Genomic DNA, 21,879 nt, shown 5'->3' on the forward strand with positions numbered 1-21,879 from the left:
AGGAAAGGAGTCCAGTCATCCATGAGCAGTGGGATGCTGACCTCCCTCCCTAGTTCACTTGAGAAAGGGAAGGTACACATTGCTCTGCTTCAGCAGACCCACAACTTCTACATGTGTCGCTGCCACTGGTGAGAATACTCACTGCATGGCATCACCACTGCCAGGGACAAGACTGTCCATGACCACAGGGACACTAACATCTCCTTCCACCCAGTGACACACCTGAAAAAATAACCTTCTCCATGACAGGATCTGTTGGATGATTCCTCTCAAAGATGAGGTACTCTCTAATCTTTGGGAAGGAGAGAACTCTGTTATATTTCTGCAGGATACTTGCAGCAACCTAACTATGAAGCCTGGGTAGAAGACAGTCACCTCATCCTCCGTGGTAGAGTGCTAATTCCATATTGCCCAAACATTTACTCAAAAGTCCTGGGTTTTTTGAATTTATGTCATACCACATCTTGCAAAGATTTTAGAACATTCAAGTAGCATATATCAACCAGATGACTATAATTTTCCTGTCTCTCTAACTTTTGACAGAACTCAAGGGCAGGACTCCTTATGGGGGTAATCTTGGCTGAGCAATTGAGCAATTCGTATTTCTCCCAGCATCCCCTAATTCTGTTATTGCACAGGTATTTCACATATATTGTCTTTGCCCATGGCAAGGGGGTTGGAACTAGATGACCTTTGAAATCCCTTCCAACCCAAACCATGCTATAATTCTAGGATTTCTACCGATTCACTTGGAACATACATAGGTCCTAGAGACCTGCACTTCCCCAGGACTCTGCTGCAATCCCTTTCATAGTCTGGCATCAAGTTTTCTATCACGAAGTCTACAGATACCAAAGAAAATTTGGAGTAGGATGTTACACACTACCCCAAGCGACTTGGCTTCTTCGTTCATGAGCTTGATGAAAAAGATAAAAACAACAGGGTGAGCTACTTCGGTATTTTTAGGGTTTAGCGTGTTCATCTCCACCCTAATCTCTCCTAGAGTTGCTCTTACTTCAGATGGATCCTCAATGGGGCTCAGATCTCGAGGGAAAGAAGCGCTCCCCGGGGAAGGATCCCGCCGTGTGTCCGCGCCGGGGAGCTGGACAGCGGCCCCGGCCCCGCCCGGCCCGGCCCGGCCCCGCCCCGCCCGCCTCTCCGCGGCCACGCGGGGGGCACGGCGGCCGCGGCTTTAAAAGGATGGCTTGCCCGGCTTCTTTTGCTCCCGCCCCTCCAGCTAACGCTCCTATCTGTCCGTTCATTCAGCGCTAAGCAGCTGCTCCGCGGTGCCCGGCGGGCCGGCGGAGGGGCGCCGCGGCGGCCCCCGGTGGCCCCGTGCCCTCTGCGGCCGCGGCATGGCGGGCCGGGAGCCCTTCACGGCCGTGCTGTCCGCGCTGCGCCGCTGCTACGCCGAGGCCGTCCCGCTGGAGACCTTCGTCCGGCGCCTGGGGGGCGGCGGCGCCGGGGACGCCGAGGTGCTGCGGGCCGACGACGGCCCCGGGTACCGCACCTTCGTGGGGCAGTGCCTCGTGTGCGTCCCCCGCGGCGCCCGCCCCATCCCGCGGCCCTTCACCTTCCAGCAGGTAGGAAGGGGCCCGGGGCGAGAGCCCTGCCGGGGCTTCCCGGGACAGCGCTTCCCGCGCTGCGGGGGCGGCGCGGCGGCCCTTGGCCCCTCACGGCCGCTGCCGGCCGGGCCCGGCCCGCTCCCACAGCCATCCGCCCTCCATCCCGGCCCCAGGGCCAGCGGGAGCCCTGGGAACAGCCCCGGCCTGTGCCTGGGGCTGGCAGAGCCAGGGCCCGGTGCCGGCCGGGACGGGCGATAGCGCTGCGGGCCTGTCTGCCTGGGGCTCCCACGCTCCATGTGGCGCGGGATGAACCGGCCGAATGTGGCCGGGGAGCGACGGGGATGGAGAGTGCCCCGCTCTTGAGAGATCGGAGAAGAGGCGGGTGGAACGGGCTGCTGCTCGGGGGTTAAGCGGAGGAAAAGCTTTTCGGAGAGGGAAGACCACTTTTATCTTAGCGCCGTATGAGCAAAACTGTGCTGTGGTAGGAAGCAGATGTTGTAAACCCAGGACGACTTGTTAAATGGGTTTTGGAATTGTGTGCCGAGTAGTTTGGTTGAATTTTCCTTCACATGAAAGGAAATGGAGGCCTCAAGAAAATTAGCGTTAGTTCCCTGGAGGTGAGAGCCTGCGCGAGCACGTATGTACGGATGTGCTGCGAACGGGGATTGCGAACACGGAGGCACTGGAGTCCCAGGGACTCCAGGGGAACGGTGTAGGGCGTTTCCTGGGCATAAAAGCCAGGATCAAAAGGGCAGATGTTGAAAAGACTTCCTTCAAGTCGTCGGCTTACGTTGTTACACGTTAACATCGTAAAAATCTTGCATTACGCTTGGAAAATCTGAATTTTTGAGTATGGTGCTGGTGAATCATTAAAAGTGTTTTGGAAGCTGATGTCTAGGGCTGTGTATCTTTGCATGTGTTTTTATTTAAAGGGTGTATTGTGGTTTATGGAGGAGTAAGTGAAGAAAGCTAATTTTCTTTTTTCTTTGTCTCTTCAGCTATCTAGTCAGAGTGAAGTTACCTCAAGAGTCGTTCAGAGACTGTGTGAAAAAAAGAAGAAGAATGTCCTCGCATATGGATACTCCTTACCAGATGAAAACAGTTCTCAATTCCCAGTTGTGCCATTTTCAAAGATACACAGCTACCTACCCAATACTGCCACGGAAACTCTTTGTATCAGCGGCTTCTGGGAGACATTGTTGAGCCGGATAGGGGATGATGTGATGATGTATTTATTGGAACACTGTGCAGTCTTTATGCTGGTTCCCCCTAGTAATTGTTATCAAGTTTGTGGGCAACCAGTTTATGAACTTATTTCATATAATGTAGATTCACCCCTGGTATTTTTTAGACAAAGGTTCTCAAAGTATAAATGTACTAGCTTGCTTAAATATGTGCGAAAAAGGCTTATGTTTCATAGAAAATATCTTTTAAAGTCATATGAGTGGAAATACAGACTAAGACCTGAAGATAATGTCTCCAGAATGAGAAATGAAGGAAAAAACAAGAGACAAAGCTTAGCGCCCGCTGACCAGTGTTCTGCAAAAGCTGTTTCTGAAGCAAGCAAACAGATCAAAATGGTTACTGAATATCAGGAAAAAAAGAGTAGCTCTGGTTCATGTGTTTCAGCTACAGCTCCATCTCGAAAAAGAAAGATTCCTAGAGAACAACCTGAAATTCCAGCCAAGAGGGCAAAAACAGGGGAGAAAGTGAGAGAGGAAAAGGCTTGTAGTCTTGTTCCTGATTTAAACCAAAGTAGTTCCGAGAGATCTGAAACTGAGTATGTAGCACCACATAATGAAAGTGTCATTAAAACCCCCCATATTTCTGAAAGAAGTAACAATGCTGTGTCTGGCCCTTCTTTAGTTCACACATCTCGTGGCAGGATGAAGTTTGTGGCAGGTAAAAGCTATCTTCTGCAGGGACTTCAACGTAACAAACCTTTAGGCTCCAACACTGAAATGCAAGCAGAATCCCACAGGAAAAGAGTAGAGATGCATACCTATGAATCTCAGTTGCCTTCAGGACAAACCAAACCCATGGAGGGTACCTCAAAATGCAGAGGGGGGGAAAGTCCCCAACCTCATTTATCTAAGAAGTTACCAAATAGACTCCTGAGTTCTGCAGTATACATTGAGAAGAAGTCTCTTCTGTATTCTTGCAGGAGTTTCCATGAATGTTTTCCTAAATCATTTATACTGAATCACTTGCAGGACTCTCAGGCAGGTGGAAGATACCTTGTAGAAGCTATATTTTTTAGCCAAAATCACGTGCAGCAAAGGCATAACCAAAGTCTGCCAAAACGCAAGCAGAGAAAGAAGGCGTTGCCCAAACGCTACCAGCAAATGAGGCATACATTTCAGCAACTGCTAAAGAACCATGGAAAGTGTGCTTACTTAGCTCTCTTGAGAAAAAATTGCCCCATTCGGATATCTGATATCAGTATGAGAAAAATCAATCTGTCTTGTCAGGCAGTCTTGCCTGGGGAAGCAAAGGTTCAGAAGCCAGCAGAACAGTTTGAGAAAGAGCCTGCTAAGTGTGTGACAAGCAGCAGATGTGAATCTGGTCACACTGATGTGCCAGACAACTTAGGAGCACCCCTTGCAGACTCTGTGCACGGGGAGTCGTTGCCGAGTAAGGAGCAAAACCCGGGAGAGGCACGTGATTCAGCCCTCAGGGAGCTCCTCAAGCAGCACAGCAGCTACTGGCAGGTGTACATGTTTGTGAGGGATTGCCTGGAGAAAGTCATCCCTGCTGAGCTTTGGGGTTCAAACCACAACAAGTGCCGCTTCCTAAAAAATGTCAAAGTGTTCATTTCCAGGGGGAGGTTTGCTAAGGTTTCGTTGCAGGAGTTGATGTGGAGGATGAGAGTGAATGACTGCATGTGGCTTCGTCTAGGCAAAGGTACTTCTTATATTAAAGAACTAGGTGGTGGGGCTGTCACATGATTTGTGTTCATGTTTAAGGTGGGAAGGGGAGGTTATTTATCTGGACTCAGAATTGCTGAATTCATTGGTAATAACCATAGCTGAGAGAACAAACCTGGTAGTGTTTGTGACTGATGGTGGAAGAATGCTTAAGCTTGTCTTCCTTCCAAAACTTGTTCATGCAGTTTGTGTTTAATAGAACGACGTTTCCATAAACATGAAGTCAGAACACGGGCTAAACAAAAAACAAAACTCTTTCCCATCCAATCCTACTATCCAAATTGCAGTAACTCTGAAAATCCATTGAAGTCTGAGTTAAGCATGTTAGGAATAAACACTGTCTTCCTGTTTGTTACTGTAAGAATTCAGAAAGAGCTAAAAGCAAATCAAGACACTTGCAGTGGCATGTGTTTCTCTGCTATGGGAGTGAAAAGACCCAGGTTTTTTTACTCCCTCTCATCAACCATGTGAGAAAGATGTATGAGACCCATTCAATATAGGGATTGCCTACTGGAGAATCACAGAATGTTTTGGATTGGAAGTGACCTTAAAGATCTAGTTCCAACCTCCCTCCCACAGGCAGGAGCACCTTTCCACTAAGTTGCTCAGAACCCATTCAGTCCTTGAATGCTTCCAGGTATGGGACATGCACAATCACTCTGGGCAATTTGTTCCAGTGCCTTACCACCTTCACAGTAAAGAATTTCTTCTTACATCTAATCTAAACCTACTTTCTTTCAGTTTAAAACTTTTCCCCCTTGTCCTATCATTACATGCCCTTGTAAAAAGATCTGTCATCTATCACCTGTTCTAGAGTCCTTCTCTAGAATCAAGAGAGCCTTACTGAGCAGTGCTCTCAATCTGAGTCTGGCTTGTTGGTGGTGCAGAAGTCCACAGGTCAAGCAGTCCCTGACTAAAAAGCTTTCATGAGGTCAACAGCTGATTGCTCCAGATTGTGTATGAATATATTTCTGTTTAGTCCTCTTTTCAAATGACAGGTGAATCTTCCTTTCCTTGAGTGTCTTCTTCAGACACTATCCTAGGATTTAAATCTAGGCTGAAGCCATAGTTCTGGGCTTGGTTGCTGTAGGATCTAATACATGTTTTCATTTTTCTATGCTTCTGTTCTTCATCTATTCAATATGGATTGCACTTCATTAGCTGGTATGCTTACAGTGTTTATTCTTACCTGGTATTGTATTTGGATCCTGCAGTAATGTGAGCTGAAAATGATATTATTTTGTTAAAGGTGCAATAAATTCTGAAACTGTTAGAGGTTCTTTCAAGTATAGGAGGAAAATCAAAAGTCTGTTTGAGAACTGATGTCAAAAATAAGGGAGGGAGGTTTTCATAAGAAACTCTTAACTCTAGGAAACAGAATTTCTTTATTCAGAAACTGTTGTTCAAAACCACACTGCAAAATGCTGAGGAGTTAAATATTTTAAAGGACTTTACTGTAAAATATGCGTTTGATTCATAGTAATTTGGAGCATGTTATCTATGGAAAATGCAATGCCCTCTTCTTCTCTGGCCATATTCCAGTAAAGCAAAATATAGGCTTATTTTAATTTTTATGGAAGTGCTCCCATTTGTTTCACGTTTAAATGGAATTGCTTTGCCGCACTGTAGGCAGTGATGGTTTTTCCTCCAAAAGTAGTAGTATTTTTTTGACAATTTCCTGAATTATAGTAATTGTTTACATCTGTTGTCAAGAACTTAGAAAAGAAATAATCTGTTTCCAGAGCAGCTATTTTATCAGCATCCTGATTCAATTTGCATATTACAACTGCATTATTGCAACTCTTTGATTAGAGAGTTTTCCAACTCTGAATTTTTTCCCTGATGTTAACTGGCTTCCGTTGAAGTAGTACTAGTCTTTTTTAAGTGCTGTATATACAGGAAAATATCTCTGCCCTGGAGCATACAGAAACCAAACAGATTAGAAAACTGAAAATTTATTTCCATTTGATAAATTTTACTGTCAGGTCTCTTGCATCAAAATTAAGCTGTTTTTAAATCATGGTTATGGCATGATTGAGTTGTGCTAAGCAGCTGAACTAATATTTCTGTGTAATTTGTTTAAGAATCCTGTTGCATTTGGTCTAAATTCTACTCTTTAAATGTAATTAGAAAAATTGCTATTGGAAGTTGGCCAAAACATCGGTATTGTAGCCCAGGGTCTTATTTTCTGTTCACCTCTATATAGACATAGTTACAGATCTATGTGACCTTAAATTTGATAGTAGTTAGGAATGCTCTGGGTTCATAATTGTTGTCCCATCTAAATGTTGGAAGTACTGATGGACTTCGGGTGATTTGAATTTTTTCTTTGTTTTTATTTGACTGCAGCAATAAATTTTATATAGGATGTCTGAAATGAAGTCTAACCCTGTAACCCATGTAACTGGGAAATCTGAATATCATTCTTATCCCCAAATCATCCCAGTTTAATTTTGTTAATTTTTGCAGTATACCTAAATTATTTTCAGCCTTTTGCTTACTTTTTTAAAAAAGTTTTATATTGTAGTAAACTTTTTTGGTTTTATTTTACCTCTCCTTCCACAATAATCTTGCCTTTGTGCATTAAAAGATCTTGCACAATCAATTTTGGGGGGAAGAAAGTAAGTTTTTGTGCTACCATGGCATGTATTTGTATCTCCTCTGTCAGTTTGTCACTGCAGATTAGTTGCTGTGTTTATTCTTTGAGCTTGGGTCAGTTGCATTATATGTCCTGAAAATTTGGAGTGGCACCTGTGTAATGGTTTGTACTTACCTTTTTTCTTTCTCATGACCTCAAGCTAAGTCAAGAATGTTGTGCAAGTTTCTTGTTTGTGTGTTCTGTTTCTTTAATCACGCTAAGAATTGATAGTTACTATAACTACCTTTGAATTGTTTATTGAAGGTGATTACTTTGTTCCTGCTGATGAACATTGTTTCCGTGAAGAACTTTTGGCCAAATTCCTGTACTGGCTGATGGGTACCTATGTTGTTGAGCTGCTCAGATCATTTTTCTATGTCACCGAGACGATGTTCCAGAAAAACATGCTCTTCTACTACCGAAAGTTTATTTGGGGCAAGTTACAGAACATTGGCATTAGGTAACGCTAGAAACTAATTAAACTTTAAAGGATATGTAGAAATGATGTGTTTTGTAGTGTAAAGGTATATCTCTGCTTTAATTTATTGCCCATTTATCTTCATTTTATTTGCTTCATTTCCAGAGGAAAGTTCAACCTGTGATTGTAGCATGCAGCATTTCAGAAATATTTTGTGTGACAAAACTAATTCAAATTTAGATTTCTTTATTAGAAGAGAAATCTTTGGAATAATAAAATCCAGTATGAAGAGGATTTAGTTATGATAAGTCCATTTTATATACTTTTTAATAATGAGTAAAGCACAGTGATAGAATCCCAAAGTAACCTTGTGAAAGTTCTTTTTAAAAATATTCAAGTTGCTATAAATACTTTAATTTAGAAACAACAAGACCAAAACCAAGGCTCTGCTGAAATGCAGTACTACTCTATTCATAAAAATCAGACAGTAGCCTAGTGGTTTTATGGGGTTTTTTTGGAAGACTAAGGGATTTAGAATCTGCAGCTCCTTTTTTTGTATGGCTGGAATTTCTTGCTGCTTTTTTTTGTCTTAAAAATGCATGCATTTAAGTTAGGGCATTATTTAAGGTGAAATTTTAAACAATTATGTGAGAAAATAGGAAAGGCAATTTTAATGAACAATTTTGTCCACCTGTCTCCTTGGTTCCCATCTTTCAGGTTTTCATTATAAATTGCTGGTGTCAGAGAGCTTTGGAGCTGTGAAAAATTAGCATTCTTTGTCTTGTGTTTTAGTGGCTGTTTTTTTTTTTTTTTTTGCTTTTCCTTTTGCTCTGAATTCTTGGTCCACAATGTTACATGTCTGATATTTTCCTCTCTGCCCCATCACTCCCTGATTTCAGCATTTGTATCTTCAGTGCCACTCTTTGCATTTATGTTTGCACTTAATGGGCTTTCAATCTTGTTTGCAGTTACAGCACAGAAAATGCACTTTGAGTAGCAGTAGAATGTAATTTTCAGTCCAACACATTCTGCTTGTCTTGTCTTCAAACTAACAGCTGTAGTGTTGCAATTAGTGTTTTAATGTACTTAAAGACTATTTTTTGGCACAAAATATGATCAAGTACTGACTTTCACATAGTAGAGATACAACAAAAAATAGTAGAAGTAGTGAATAATAGATTTTTTTTTTTTTTTTTGGTGGGGTTTGTGATTAAAAGAAAACAAATAACTTGGGATTTAGCTCTTTTGTTCACATTCCCAGTTTCCCAGAAAAGGACAAGGTGCTTTGAACTCGAAAGACCTTAATCTAGGGTTTTGTTTTTTCTCATTCTCTTCCCCACATATTTCCTTACTGTGCAGGAAGCCCCTTCTCACCTATGGCATGAAAGGTCCCTAAAACCGCAGGTAGTTGGAAACTGGAGAAACATTCCAAGGAAGTGCTGCTGCATGCTTGCCAAAGGCGTGTTCTAAGAACAGGATGTTTGCTCTTGGCTACAGCAATCATAGTTTATAAGGACTTTATACAGCTGCAGTTAAGCTTCACTGACAGGGCTTTCAGTGCTGCTCTTTGAAGTTTGATGTGTTATGTGATGTCTGCCACGAGTCCAGCTCCCTGCATTCATACGGGTGGCCAGCTGCCAACTTCACTTAGGAGGAAAGAAATTGGGATGGATACTGGGATATAGGTGCTTCTGGCAGCCTTAAGCCATTTTGAGGCTGTTCAGACACTCTCTCCTCTTAACCAGCTGGCACTGCTGGTGAAGCAATGCCAAAGGCTGTTGAGCTGCTTCTGTCTTCTCTGGAGGAAGAATGTCTGGTGACCTCAGTTGTTGTGATGGATGTTCTGTGGTGCTTCTGGTTCTCCTCAGCTGGAGCTCCTCAAGCTGGTTCGCAGGAAGGCATTGGTAGCCACTGATTCCTGTTGAGTTCTTGTGCATCCTCCTTTGGAGGAAGAGAATGGATGGAACAGGCTGGACTTGAGTGGACCTGACTTTACCTGTGATCTTACCTTTGCAGAGACTGTGTTGTCATAGGGAGTAAATCCTCATCTTGAAGGACTGTCCTTTTGAGTAGATCATCCTGGGCAGAATCTCACTCAAGCATATGAAGCAGGGTTCTCTATATTAGCCTTGCTGTATTGGACATTTTTGGGGTTATACCATACCAAACTTCATTCCCCAAATTAAAAGCAGAATTTACTAAGAAAAATGCAGTATTTTGTGACACAGTTGCTTCAAATTAAATAGCCTGCAGAATGTAAAGTTTTAGAAATAATGGATCTGATGTTGTGGTGAAAGCACCTGTTTTTCTAAAGCTCACGCCCTCCCTGCCCTTGCCACACACAGTGGCTGCTGCGGATTGAAAGCACTGCAGAAATTCTGAATCTTCCCCATCAGATTGAAGTGAGATGTCAAAAGACAACAGGATCATCCAGTCAAGTTCCTTCAAGTTTCAGTGCTTAACAGCATTGTGAGTGCCAGTGGGGGCAGCATGGTTCAGTGGCCGCTAGATTAGCGCACTTTCAAAATCACCAGTGCTGGTAAAAATGCCATGAAGTAAGCAATGAATGTTGCTGCAGGCAAAATGACATCTAGTTCTCCAGCTAGCCAGAGGTAGTAGCAAAGATCTGCCAATAACTGGCCTTTGTCTTCACTTCCAATGGAAGCCAAATTTTTTAATATAGTGATAGAGGTTCGTTGTTGTTTTATTTTTCCTTCTGGTCTTGAATGTGAGCTGTAAAGGGATGGAAATCTGATCATTAAGTTTTTTCTGTTGAACTGGAGTGACTTGTTTTGTCCTGGTTATCTGTCTAATAGTATAGTAGATGTTGTGTTCAGCAAAGAATGTAGTTCTATAAAGAACTGAAGAATCTGTCGCTGTAGAAAAACAACCATTTCTACTTTCCTTTAGGCAGCATCTGTACCAGGAGTTTAATTTGAAGTTTTGAATATAAATCCTCAAAACTTTTTTCAGCAGCTCAACTCATGGGTCCTGCATGCCACTATACCTTCTAGGTGTCATGCACTGTATCCCTCAGACCCCAAGTGTCCCAGGTAGCTGAATCATGAGCTTGTATTTGAGTTGTTCAGATATACAAAAGAAGCATTTGTGTGCCTCTCTTATCTGCATTCTTGGCTTCTCAGGTGTCTCCTGGAGTGCCTTTTCCAGGTTTCTGCTATTCACTCACTGCCTTTTGTAATTAGTGTGGTCTCCTTTTGCTAAACCAGCCTGTTGGATTGTGTGGGATGTAAATAGTCTTCATGCAGATTTAGAGTGATGTCCCATCTTTTGTGAGTACTTGAATTGCTTCACTTACTTCCCAGGGTAATATCATAACCATTAGTCTGTAGGGCACATTTTGTCCATCTGAACAATACAAGCAGTGCAGGAGATTGATCCAGGTCTTATGTTGCATGTATTAAACTCTGCATCTTAAGTAAAAACAGGCTTTTACTCCACCACCATTTCCTGATTCATTGTATGGAAAAGTACTGACTTTGATGAAGCTTCATGGAACTATAAATTCTGAAGGGGGGGATCTGAGAGGAAAACACATTTCCCATTAAGGTGAACTTGGGAAGCTCAGAACCTGTGACTTAGGTGCCTTTGGTTTTTCATTATTTTCTGCTGTTCACTTCAACTGACAACTGCTCATCAAACCTTTATGTTGTCTGTGTATCCCAGCACCTGAATTAAATAAAACTCCTAATAAGTGGTAGATCCTCAAAACTGTTGGGAGTAAAACAGCCCTTGCAGTTTGTAAGTCCTTCCCAGGAGCTCTCTTAGAATAGTTTTCAGAAGGTTCTTTACAACTTTGTTAATGTCTTTTAAACTTCTGAAACCATGAGCAGTATCCAACTTCCTGTTTCTTACATAAAACATATTTCATAATGTTCATATGTATTCCACTAATCTGTGCTTAAATTTTAATTTGTGTTAAAAGGAGTATTTATTTACATCAAGCAGAAATGTGGTCTTATTGTATTACATTGCCATTAAGATACTATGATATTGTTCTGAAATTCAGAATTTCATGTCACTTTCTGTAGAGGGTAGTATTTGTATTGTATTAGAAAAATATTTTAGTTATCATGAAGACATTAAATGTTTTAGTTTTCTGCCTTTCCTATTGCTTACACTAAGTGTACATTTGTATTTTAGAAACCATTTTGTCAAAGTACAGCTACGGCCTCTGTCTTCAGAGGAGATGGAAACTATCCGTCAAAAGAAGTTTGTTCCTGTGGCATCAAAGCTGCGGTTTATTCCCAAGCCAAATGGGTTGAGACCCATAGTAAAAGTCAGCGGTGTTGTCGAGCCACTAGCACTCAGCAAGGAAAGCAGAGAAAAGAAGGTTTTTATTTACTTCATTGTTTTATGTGCATTTGATGTAGGTAGTTAATAAATGGAGTAAGGACTTTTGTTACATAAAGCTAGTTTTAACATGGTGGACCAACATTCTGAAAAGAATGGCTGAATTGGGTCTGTTGCAGTTTAGCTTCTCCCTTTCCAATGCTTAATTGCCACAAGCCTCCAGTTCCAGAATCACAAACTTCTGTTTGCAAACCTATCTTAAGGAAATGAGCCCAATAGAATGGGATGGCTTGTAAGGTAATCCCGTTATTTTGGTATGGGTGAGTCTGGCCTGTTGGGATTTGCCTGAATACTGATGGTGCATGTTGATATGTGAAATTGCCTGTGGAGCCAGTGAACAAGTGGTGAGCTGGATGTGTTACAGAAGAGGGTCTAAAGAAGGGTAAGGAAGCTGGAGCAAGCACAGTAGAGAGATTTGAAGGAAGCTGAGAGTAATTGCAGTGTGGAAACAGAGACAGAACATTCAGTGCATGGAGTAATTTATTTAACAGGGCAGTTAACCAGAAGACATAGTGGCAGCCCAGTTTCACTATCTTGCATGGCTGCATTAATTGCTTTTCCTTAAGGCTGAGTCTCATTCACAAGATTGAATGTTCCCCAAATGGGTGAGGAGTCAACAGCTTCTTAGTACTAGCTGTTCATACCATGTGATCCCAGACCAGATGGAAAGAGCATCACCTAAAAGCACTTCTGAACTGTGAAGCATTACTTCACATAATATTCCACATTATGGTATTTACAGAGCTAATTGACCTGCACTACTTCAGTGCTGCTCTGATGTACTTGACTATCCCCACAGCTGAGTTAAATCTTTGCTCAATTACTTGGATGAAGTATCTCCAGAGACCCAGGTGATGGTGCAGCTGGAGTTAGCATAAAATCTCAGAACACACCTTCTCTTTGCTGTTCTTGTTGCTGTCAGTATCTCCAGCAGAGAGAGTGAATGATATGTATGAAGTTATTTTCAGATCAATGGTGTTTTATTTGCTGGCATTCATCTATTTATCACTGTAACTATTACATCTTGATTTCTGAGAGTTAATGATGGGAACTAAAACTAAAAATTCAGTAGGATTTAACTGTACCAAAAATAAAAATTTGAGATTGTTTTGTCACTTTGAAGTACTTACTGCAGTAATATTCAGGCTTTCTGAAAGCTTCAGTTGAACAAAATAATATAGTAAATGCATAAATTTAATCCCAAACTTCATGCAAATTTGTAATCTTTGTATTGCAAAGAATTTAATGTGTTTCAGCATAATTTAGGGTGATTCTCTTTGGTCTCTTTAGATGAATCATTACAACACTCAACTAAAAAATCTGTTTAGTGCATTAAATTATGAACGGACTATAAACACCAGTTTTATAGGCTCTTCAGTGTTTGGGAAAGATGATATCTACAAGACATGGAAGCAGTTTGTTACAAAGATTCTTGAATCTGGTGGTGAAATTCCTCATTTCTACTGTGTAAAGGTATGTATATTTAATTGCTTATTCAAACCAGCTTTTCAAAGTCAGTTTGTGCAGATACTTTTATACCTGTTTACCTGTAATCTGACTACATAATTTTCCTAAAAAAAGTTTTGTGCTTACCTTAGACTGGTTAGTTTTTTGATGGGGGTGGTGGATTGCTTTTTGTTAATTGCCTTTTAGTGCATGACGTAGAGCTTCCTTTACTTCTGTGTTTTCCTGTCCATCTTTCTGTCGTGCAGGAGCTCCTGCTTCTATGCATGCACTGACTTTTTTGCAGTTACATTTAGCTGGGTATAAAAGTGGGAAAAAGATAGAAGCTCAGCCTTTTGAGCCATATGAAAACCAGAAAAAATGTTCTATGTGCATTTGAATAAATTCAGTGTCTCCTGATTTTGTCTCTTCTATCTCAGTATCCTTAGTTTCTGTTGAAAATGAGCACATGACTTCTGGTTGGTGTCTTTCCAAGAAGTTTCTTCTCCCACTTTGAAAAAATCAGTGCTTGTGGTCGCCCACTATTTAAAGGAGTTTGTTCTCCATCTTCACATTTTTGTCAGTTCTTTCTAACAGGCAATGTTTTGTGTTTGATTTCAATTCATAGCTTTGAATTGGGGCAATATATACAGAAATACATAAATTATACAGGTTTGTGTGTATTATAGTGGGGGCTCTGTTCTCAGTTCTCATGTTGCTTGTCATTCTGCCCTGAAATAACTTTTTCATAATTCTGTCTTGTTATCTTTTTGTCTTGTTATCTAGCCAAAGGGTCATGTCATTGACATAATTTGTGTTATAATAATCCTAAGGTTGTTGCTTCTACAGAAAGTTTGTTTTTACTATGACAAGTAAAAGCAGAGGTAGGTTTTCAATATGAAAAGGAAAGGAAGGGGAAAGGTAAGATATGTAGGTTTGCAGCTTTCCAAAAGTCTAAGATGTCATCTCCCTGGCCGTATGGTGAGGCAAGTTCCTTAACATATTTAAACATAAGAATACCAGCTATTAAGTTAAATGATTGGGGGTTCAGTGTTAGATTTAAGGTTGCATATGGTATAATCTTCTGTTAATACCAAAAATTGTCTTAAAATGGATGATTTGGATATTCCTTTCTAAGGAAATACTCGATGAGCAGAGATTTTATATTTTTAAGATAAGCAGAGAGTTTTTATTTTGTTACAGATTTGGCCTGAATAATGCAATAATTTTACGCCCATGTGCTCTGTCCTTCAGCCTTGCTTACATACTACAGCAGTACTTCTTCTATACTACCACAATGTTTGCACCAATATTGCTGAATATATAGTGGAAGCTGTTTCTTCTATTTCAGGCTGATTTGTCCAGGGCTTATGATGCCATTCCTCACAATAAGCTTGTGGAAGTGATTTCGCGGGTCCTGAAGCCTGAGAAGAGAACCGTGTACTGCATACGGCGCTATGCTGTGATTATGATCACCCCAAGTGGAAAAGCCAGGAGGCTCTATAGGAGACATGTATGACTTCCTGATTGCTTCTGTTTGCTGTTGTAAACATATTTTGATCCAAGGAAAATTTTTCCTTTGTAGCTTTTCTTTCACAATTTGAATTGACCCAATACTTAATAAAGCCTTTTTTAATACTGTTAGATATTTTCCACAGGTAGAAAAGCTTGTTTTTAGTCCCTTCCTTTTAAAGTTTTTACTCGCTCTTAAGTAAAAATAAAGGTAAATGTGTTGTGGAAATAGAGATTTGTGGGTGAGATATTTCATTTTAATGGCAGAAGAACTGTTAGATTAAAATAACACAATAAGGCTGGTCCTTTGACCTCCACTGAGTAGAAAAGTCAGTTACTGAATTTTCTATTGCTTTTCTCATTTGTTTCTTTACAATTTAAACAATTATACAGGTTTCTACTTTCAAGGACTTCATGCCAGACATGAAGCAGTTTGTGTCCCAGCTTCAGGAGAATGCCTCATTGCAAAATGCAATAGTAGTCGAACAGGTAAGTATTGTGAGGCTTCTTTTCAACTGAGAAAGAAAACTACAGAAGAATTAGAGGAAGATTGGGATTTTTACTTTTATGTACATATTATATGGTGACACTACTTCTCATCTAGTTAACCAGTACCTTCTGTAGAAAGACTTCTGTCTTCTCTTCTTTGATGTTTGTAACAGCCTGACTGTTCAATGGAAGGAGTGCACCAGGCAAGAAATCTGGCAAAAATCCTTCTAGACTGTTTCCAGATTTTCTCGTTATTTTATCAGACTTCTATTTTAGCCAGTGTTTTCTTTTTCCTTTCCTAATTTCATTGTTTCTTGCAACAGTCCTCAAGTGAGAAATTATCTAATATAAATGGGCATCAACACTTCTATCTCTAAAACAAGAAAATGTATTATAAGCCAAGTAGCTAAGGATGTAGGATCTTGACTAGCAAACTGCACAGCTTTTTGTTTTGTTTTGCTTTAAGGTCTTATTTTAAGCCTAATTAAAAATAAAAAACTCCTTTTAAGGATTATCTGCCAAGGTTGATGTGAATGAACTCTTCTCTAGGGGAGTTAAGTGCGACACAAACAAAATCAACTCTTTTTGTTTAAAGAGATTTCTTGTTTTCAGTGAATTAAAGTATGGTTAAAAATTACATGTAATTTTAAATTTACTCCAACTGATGCTTTTTTGCAAGAAGCAAGCATCCTTCTGTTTTAACTCTTGTCATACAAGAGTTTATTCTCAAGACTTCCTGTTGTGCAAGGAGCATGACAAGGGCATAGAAGTAGGAGATAGGCTCAGACAGTTTCTTCATGCAATTCCTTGCTTGGAATCATGGTGTTCCATAATAACAACCTATAAGATTTCCTGAGCATCAAGTGAGCAGACTGTTATGTTCTTTCAGGTTAGTAATTCATCTTTAAATTTTTCTTCTATAAACGTGGCAGTGGGAAATGACGAGGTTGGCAGAAGGTCATTTCTAACATACAAGTGAAATAATCTTGTGTATCTGTGGACATAATAGAATATATGGTGTGGCTGGTGTACAGTTCCAGGATCCTACAAATATAAAATCTCATGAGTACCTAGATGAAAATGGAAACCAGCTGGATCTCTGATGTATAAGTACATTTTGTTATCTTTTTCAAGCTGATTTAGAGAGCTATGTTTGATATTGCAGGAGCAGCAGCATCCTATTTAAAAATATTTTATGTTTGAAAACGATTTGTGTGTCATTTTTTTAAAAGAACAAAGTGTGTTGAGAAAAGTGTCATGTTGGGCTGGGTGTGGTACCATTGGTACATGACATTATTTTTTCAATGCGAGTAATTGTGATCTTGCATGGCTCTATCAAAAGCTATGTGCATTTGTCTGCTGTCTAATCTATGCAAGTAGTAAGTAATTGATTTTAATTTGAATTAAGCCATTATTAAGGGTATTTAAATTGTTGCAAATGGATATTTTTATCTTATAGTTTTTAACAAAATGTTCCATAAATATTGGGTGGACAGCAGTGCATGGAGGTGTTGGTAATACCTGGAGAAGTGTGTGTTTTGCAGCAGAATGGGCAAGTGAGTCTATCAAGACTTCAGAAATCCTAAAGATTGTGACATACAGAAATTGTCCCACAGGATAGAAAGTGGCCAAAAGAGAAAGGTCTTTTACGTTGTAATAATCAAATATATTATGCCAGCACTTAAAGCGGGTTTAGATGTTATATTGATTTCTCCTAACACAAAACAAAAAACCACCAACATCCAACATAAATTAACTTGTTGGGTGTGAGTAGTTTTTTAGTATATATGTTCAGATCTTGGGTTTAGGGTTTTTCTTTTCACTTACTTAAGGCTTTGAGCTGCTACAGTCTACTTTTTGAAAGATTTTTGTGTATCTTCAAAGTTATAGTGTATTTTGCATTTCAATTCTTGTTTTGTTTTGTCACATTTCTAGAGCTTAACTTTCCATGAGACAAGTTCCAGCCTGTTTAATTTTTTCCTTCAAATGATTCATAACAGCATCCTGAAGATTAGGAACAGGTAAAAAACAAATTAGTTATTCCTTATATAACTTGCTTGGTTTGTTTGTTTCCTGTTCAGATGATACCTTTAATTGACTCTGGGCACTTTTGATAGCTGTCTTTTAAAATTTTTTTGTTTCATATTAATGTGAAATTTGTATGTTGGCTTCAGATTCAAAAAAGCATAAAGAGTCAACTTTATATTGAATAAAATTTCTCTTCCCTACCTGGATGATGTTAACTATTTACAATGCATTATCCATAGAATATGGAATAACCTGCATAATGTATTATTCCATAGAATGTGGAATAACCTTAATTTAAAACTGCAAGTGTAATTCCAAACGAATATACTTTAAAATTATGGGGTCCATAGTGGTGAGCAAAAGCAAGAGTAAGCAGTCATGCAAAAGCCTTGTCAGCCATTTCCCTGTAGTGAAATGATTTTGCTATTTGTCAAGTTGCAATAAACATAAAAGGCAGTAGCAATAGGATCTTAAAGTGTTGGTGACTCCAAAATTAAGATTGAGATGTTACAGTAGTAATCCATCTTTTGTCTTTTCTTGGTAGAGATACTGACTTAGTATTTATATTTTGCCTCTAGGTGGCAAATGTGTACCATGTCTAAAGAAAGAAGTATGTACGTGATCATTATTTGTAAATTCAGAGTGATTTATATTAGAATGAATAGATTCTTTCTCTGGACAAAATACCTTTGTTTTAGAATATCTGTTTTAGAATCTCACAGGACTGAGGGAGACTGAGAAATGCTTTCAAGGAGTCACATAGAAGTGTGTTTATATTTTTTTCTAGCATTGATGCTTACACTCCCTTTGGCAGGATCATAAGAATGCTCTTGTGGCATACTTTAATAATGACTAACCAATGTGAGTATGTTTCATGGAATTTTAATGGTTTCAGAGAAAGTACACCCTGACAAAACCAGCTTCACACTTTCAAGTTCAGTCACAACTTGACTGAAAAAATAATGTGTGTCCTCAAATGAACTTAGGCCTTTTAAGTAGCTTGTTCTTCTTTGTCCAAAAAACCCCCCGTATGTTCAGTAAATAGACTTTTTCTCGTTAAAAAAAATCACAGTCAACATTAACATGATGTTTTGAGAAAAATGCTGATTATTGAGCTGGGGACCTCTAGGAAATCTTTTAATACCATTTGATACATTTAAACAAAGGTCTGTAAAAAAATTAAATTGCTGCAAGGAGTATTTTCAGATGACTGAAAATACAGGTAGGATCAGTGCTCAAAAGTAGTATGTGGTCTGAATTTATTCTCTTAAGTTTCACCAAATCATTCATATAATGGTGAAATGGACATCTCACTGCTTCAAAGAAGTGTTGTGAAAATAATTCCATTGGGTTTTGTGATCCATACCCATTTGGTTTATGCCAGCATAGAAAGTTCTCCCAGTGCACTTTGTTTTATGTATTAGAACGCTTCTCTTGAAGTCATCACAGTCAAATATAACATACAGAATTAAAAAACTTCAATGAAAGATGTGTCTGCAGCAGAAGGAGGCCTTGTGGTTTGAGATGAGTTTTACAATTTCTTTCATTTAATGGCAGTTGTCTCCTGGACTCCATTAATGCAAAAGGAGTATGTGTAGTAGTGGGTTTTTTTGCCCTGTTAAAACTAGATCTCTATGTAGATTCTTAGAAGAAAGAAAAATTTAAGGCTAATTGGCAAAATATAGTCTTTTTCTTATGTTCTACTTGGAAAAAAATATTTAACAGCTATTGTGATCTTATTGCATGTTTTGATTTTTTTGTTTTCTTTTGTTCTTTGGTAGGTACTACTTACAGTGCTGTGGAATTCCACAGGGCTCCATTTTGTCAACCTTACTTTGCAGCTTATTCTATGGAGATATGGAAAACAAATTTCTCTCTGGAATAAAGCAGGATGGGTAGGGATGCTTTGTTCTTTGCTCTGTTACAGTAATTCATAATATGTCGTATATGTGCTAGTCGTTTTCTCTGATGTTTAATTTTGGATTTCAAGGATTTCCAACTTAATTAGGAGTGTGGTGCACACAAATACCTCTGCAGCTTCAGTGAAATAGTGGTTGTTTTTTTTGGGAGAATTTCGCTATTACAAGATTAAGAAGAAAATGCAGAGAAGCTTTCTTATATCTTTGGTAGGAGATTTATTCTTAGAGCACCACATTTAGGTATGCTGTAAGCAGTCTTACAAGCTGATCTTGTACTTCTGAGAAGTTTATGGCTATTTATTACCACATTATCTGTGGTCTTTTCACCCCAGACAAGATGAGATGTTTGTTACAGACTTTCTGATACTCCAGGCTTCTGACTGAAGGCTTACCAATCAACTATTGGTAAATCTTAACATTTATCAAGGTCAGAGCTTTATAGCGGATTTTTTTATAGGATATATTGGTTCTTGTTTGAAGCCCTGTGTGATTTTTGGTAAATCTTCTGTCTTTGTGCCCTGCATGTTCTTGCTCCTTAGGAGCTTGACAGAAAGCTAGCCTGATAAAAGCTTTACCTCTTTATTAGCTGTTAAAATTTTGAAGGTTCCTTTCACCTTTGTATGAACAGATCCCCAACTGAATACTGGATTTTAGCATATTTAGTCATGAGCTGGATCCTGAAACTTATGTTCAAACATCTCCCTTCATTGCTGTGAATTCTTCCCCAAAGGAATTCAAAAGAACTGTGGGAATATTCTAGATAAGTGCATCTGTCTGGTGTCTCTTGGGAGGATTGCTGGGTGTCAGAATTTTAAACATTTCCCTATAAAACTAGTAGTTCTTAGAGGCTTTTGAGGATGCTCTGTGAGTCTGTCTGTTGCTTTCAAAGGGTGTTTAAAAAATGGAAATTTGTAAACTGGTTCAGAAGAAGGCACTCTTTAATACAGCAGCTGTCTTTATGTAGAGCAGATTTTAGGATGTTGCTTAGGTGTCTGTTGAATTATCTTGATAATTTAATGTCGTTTAAGTCAGAAGAATAAGATGGTTATTGACTTGGCTGGGCAAAGATGCAGCTGATCTGATCAGTGATGGCAGTACTTTTGCTTTGAAGATGAGACTGTGCATCATCTCCAGAACTACTTCTCTGTGATCTGCTAGGCAGGATTTACCAGAAAAATATGGGCATGCTTGGAGTCTGAATTCTGTTGGAAAATTTCAGCCTTCACAGTGTCTTCTGTTTTACATTCAAACTATAGCTTCATGAACAAGTTATTAGATAGAAGAAGATAGAGTTAGAGCCCATCAACAATCTACTTGTATCCCTGGTCTGGCACCTATTTTCCTTGTCTTGTAGAGAAAGATACTACAAATTTTCCCTTGGAAAAGTATAGGCCCCTGTATCCAGGGAAGCCACTGGGGAATAGTTTGTGTGTTGTAAATTCCTTCATGTTTCATCTAGCCAGTCTCATTGCTTTTTTATTTAATTTTTCATTTATGTTTAAGAAAGAAGCAAAACTGAAAATTTCTTCATGAGTCTCAATCTGGAGTTCATATCAGCCTCTACCATCTTGTGAATTAAAATAGGCAGGCACATAACATGTTGCTCTGAAATGTATAAAAAACTTTGAAAGGATTACATATTGAAAAATCTAACATTGGTTTCTTCTTGATTACAGAGTCCTAATACGTCTTATTGATGATTTTTTGCTGCTTACACCACATTTAATGAAGGCAAGAACTTTTCTAAGGTATGCTATTAGAGACATAGTCTTCAAAGTAATAAGCATCATTACCTTTTACACAGTTCTTTTTCATATTTATGCACATAGATGTATTGATTTTATGAGTTAGCAATCAAGGGCTGTTTTGGAGTCCTTGGTAGTAGCCTGTGCTTGGGAAGAATCCTAAAACTGTCTTCTTGATAGCCAGTTAAGTCTGCTGCAGTTCTTATGGTGGGCTACTCCTGCTTAAGTTTGAATTAGGGGCCTACCTACTAACCTTGGTGGAGCTTCAAGCAAAAATTAGTATTGCAGCCTAACCAAAGCACCTGACAGCTGTCTTTCGAAACCATTTTCTCTAAAATTTTTTGAGATGTCTTATTTGCATTCTCAAAATGTTTTTATTGGGCACTTATGGTACTGCTTTCTGTTCCCAGGAAAGGAATGCAGCTCTGGTCTGATCCAATATAGCTAAGAAATTTCTGGTCATTAACATTCCATGATGAGTATCTGAAGATACCAATAGCATGGTAGTATGCTGTTCACACAAGTTTTTAAACAGTAATTCTTTATTGTGCTTCAGAACTACTTTGCTTTAAAAATTAAGTCTCAGAAGAGGCTCCTGTTACTGAGAATAGGAGTGTACAGTCAGTCCTAAGGGAGTTCTGATGCCAAAATCAACTGAAAGGATCCAAAGGACAGGTCTTGAAGAAAAGCTTAGCATGTGCAGTGTAGTCTGTTGCATCGTGCTTTCCAGTAGTCAGAAAGACGCAGTCAGAAAGTTGTGAGCCTGAAAGGTGATGGAGCAATCAATTAAGTACAGTTTGAAGTATAAATTGTAAGAAATAATG

General features: G+C 39.3%; 1 protein-coding gene across 2 annotated transcripts in view; it reads left to right on the forward strand.

Annotated features, from left to right (window-relative positions):
• Positions 1-1,157: 1,157 nt before the first annotated feature.
• TERT (telomerase reverse transcriptase) overlaps positions 1,158-21,879 on the forward strand; it is a 30,719-nt gene continuing 9,997 nt past the window's right edge. For both annotated transcript variants that reach the window (XM_056482846.1, XM_056482848.1), the window contains exons 1-10: positions 1,158-1,583; positions 2,564-4,469; positions 7,395-7,590; positions 11,710-11,899; positions 13,210-13,392; positions 14,714-14,875; positions 15,268-15,363; positions 17,299-17,384; positions 19,173-19,286; positions 20,987-21,058. In XM_056482846.1, coding sequence (XP_056338821.1) covers positions 1,356-1,583; positions 2,564-4,469; positions 7,395-7,590; positions 11,710-11,899; positions 13,210-13,392; positions 14,714-14,875; positions 15,268-15,363; positions 17,299-17,384; positions 19,173-19,286; positions 20,987-21,058 — 3,233 coding nt within the window. In that variant the 5' untranslated portion in view covers positions 1,158-1,355. The remainder of the gene's footprint in view (positions 1,584-2,563; positions 4,470-7,394; positions 7,591-11,709; positions 11,900-13,209; positions 13,393-14,713; positions 14,876-15,267; positions 15,364-17,298; positions 17,385-19,172; positions 19,287-20,986; positions 21,059-21,879) is intronic.

The sequence above is a fragment of the Oenanthe melanoleuca genome, chromosome 2, assembly GCF_029582105.1.
Source record: "Oenanthe melanoleuca isolate GR-GAL-2019-014 chromosome 2, OMel1.0, whole genome shotgun sequence".
Classification (NCBI taxonomy): domain Eukaryota; kingdom Metazoa; phylum Chordata; class Aves; order Passeriformes; family Muscicapidae; genus Oenanthe; species Oenanthe melanoleuca.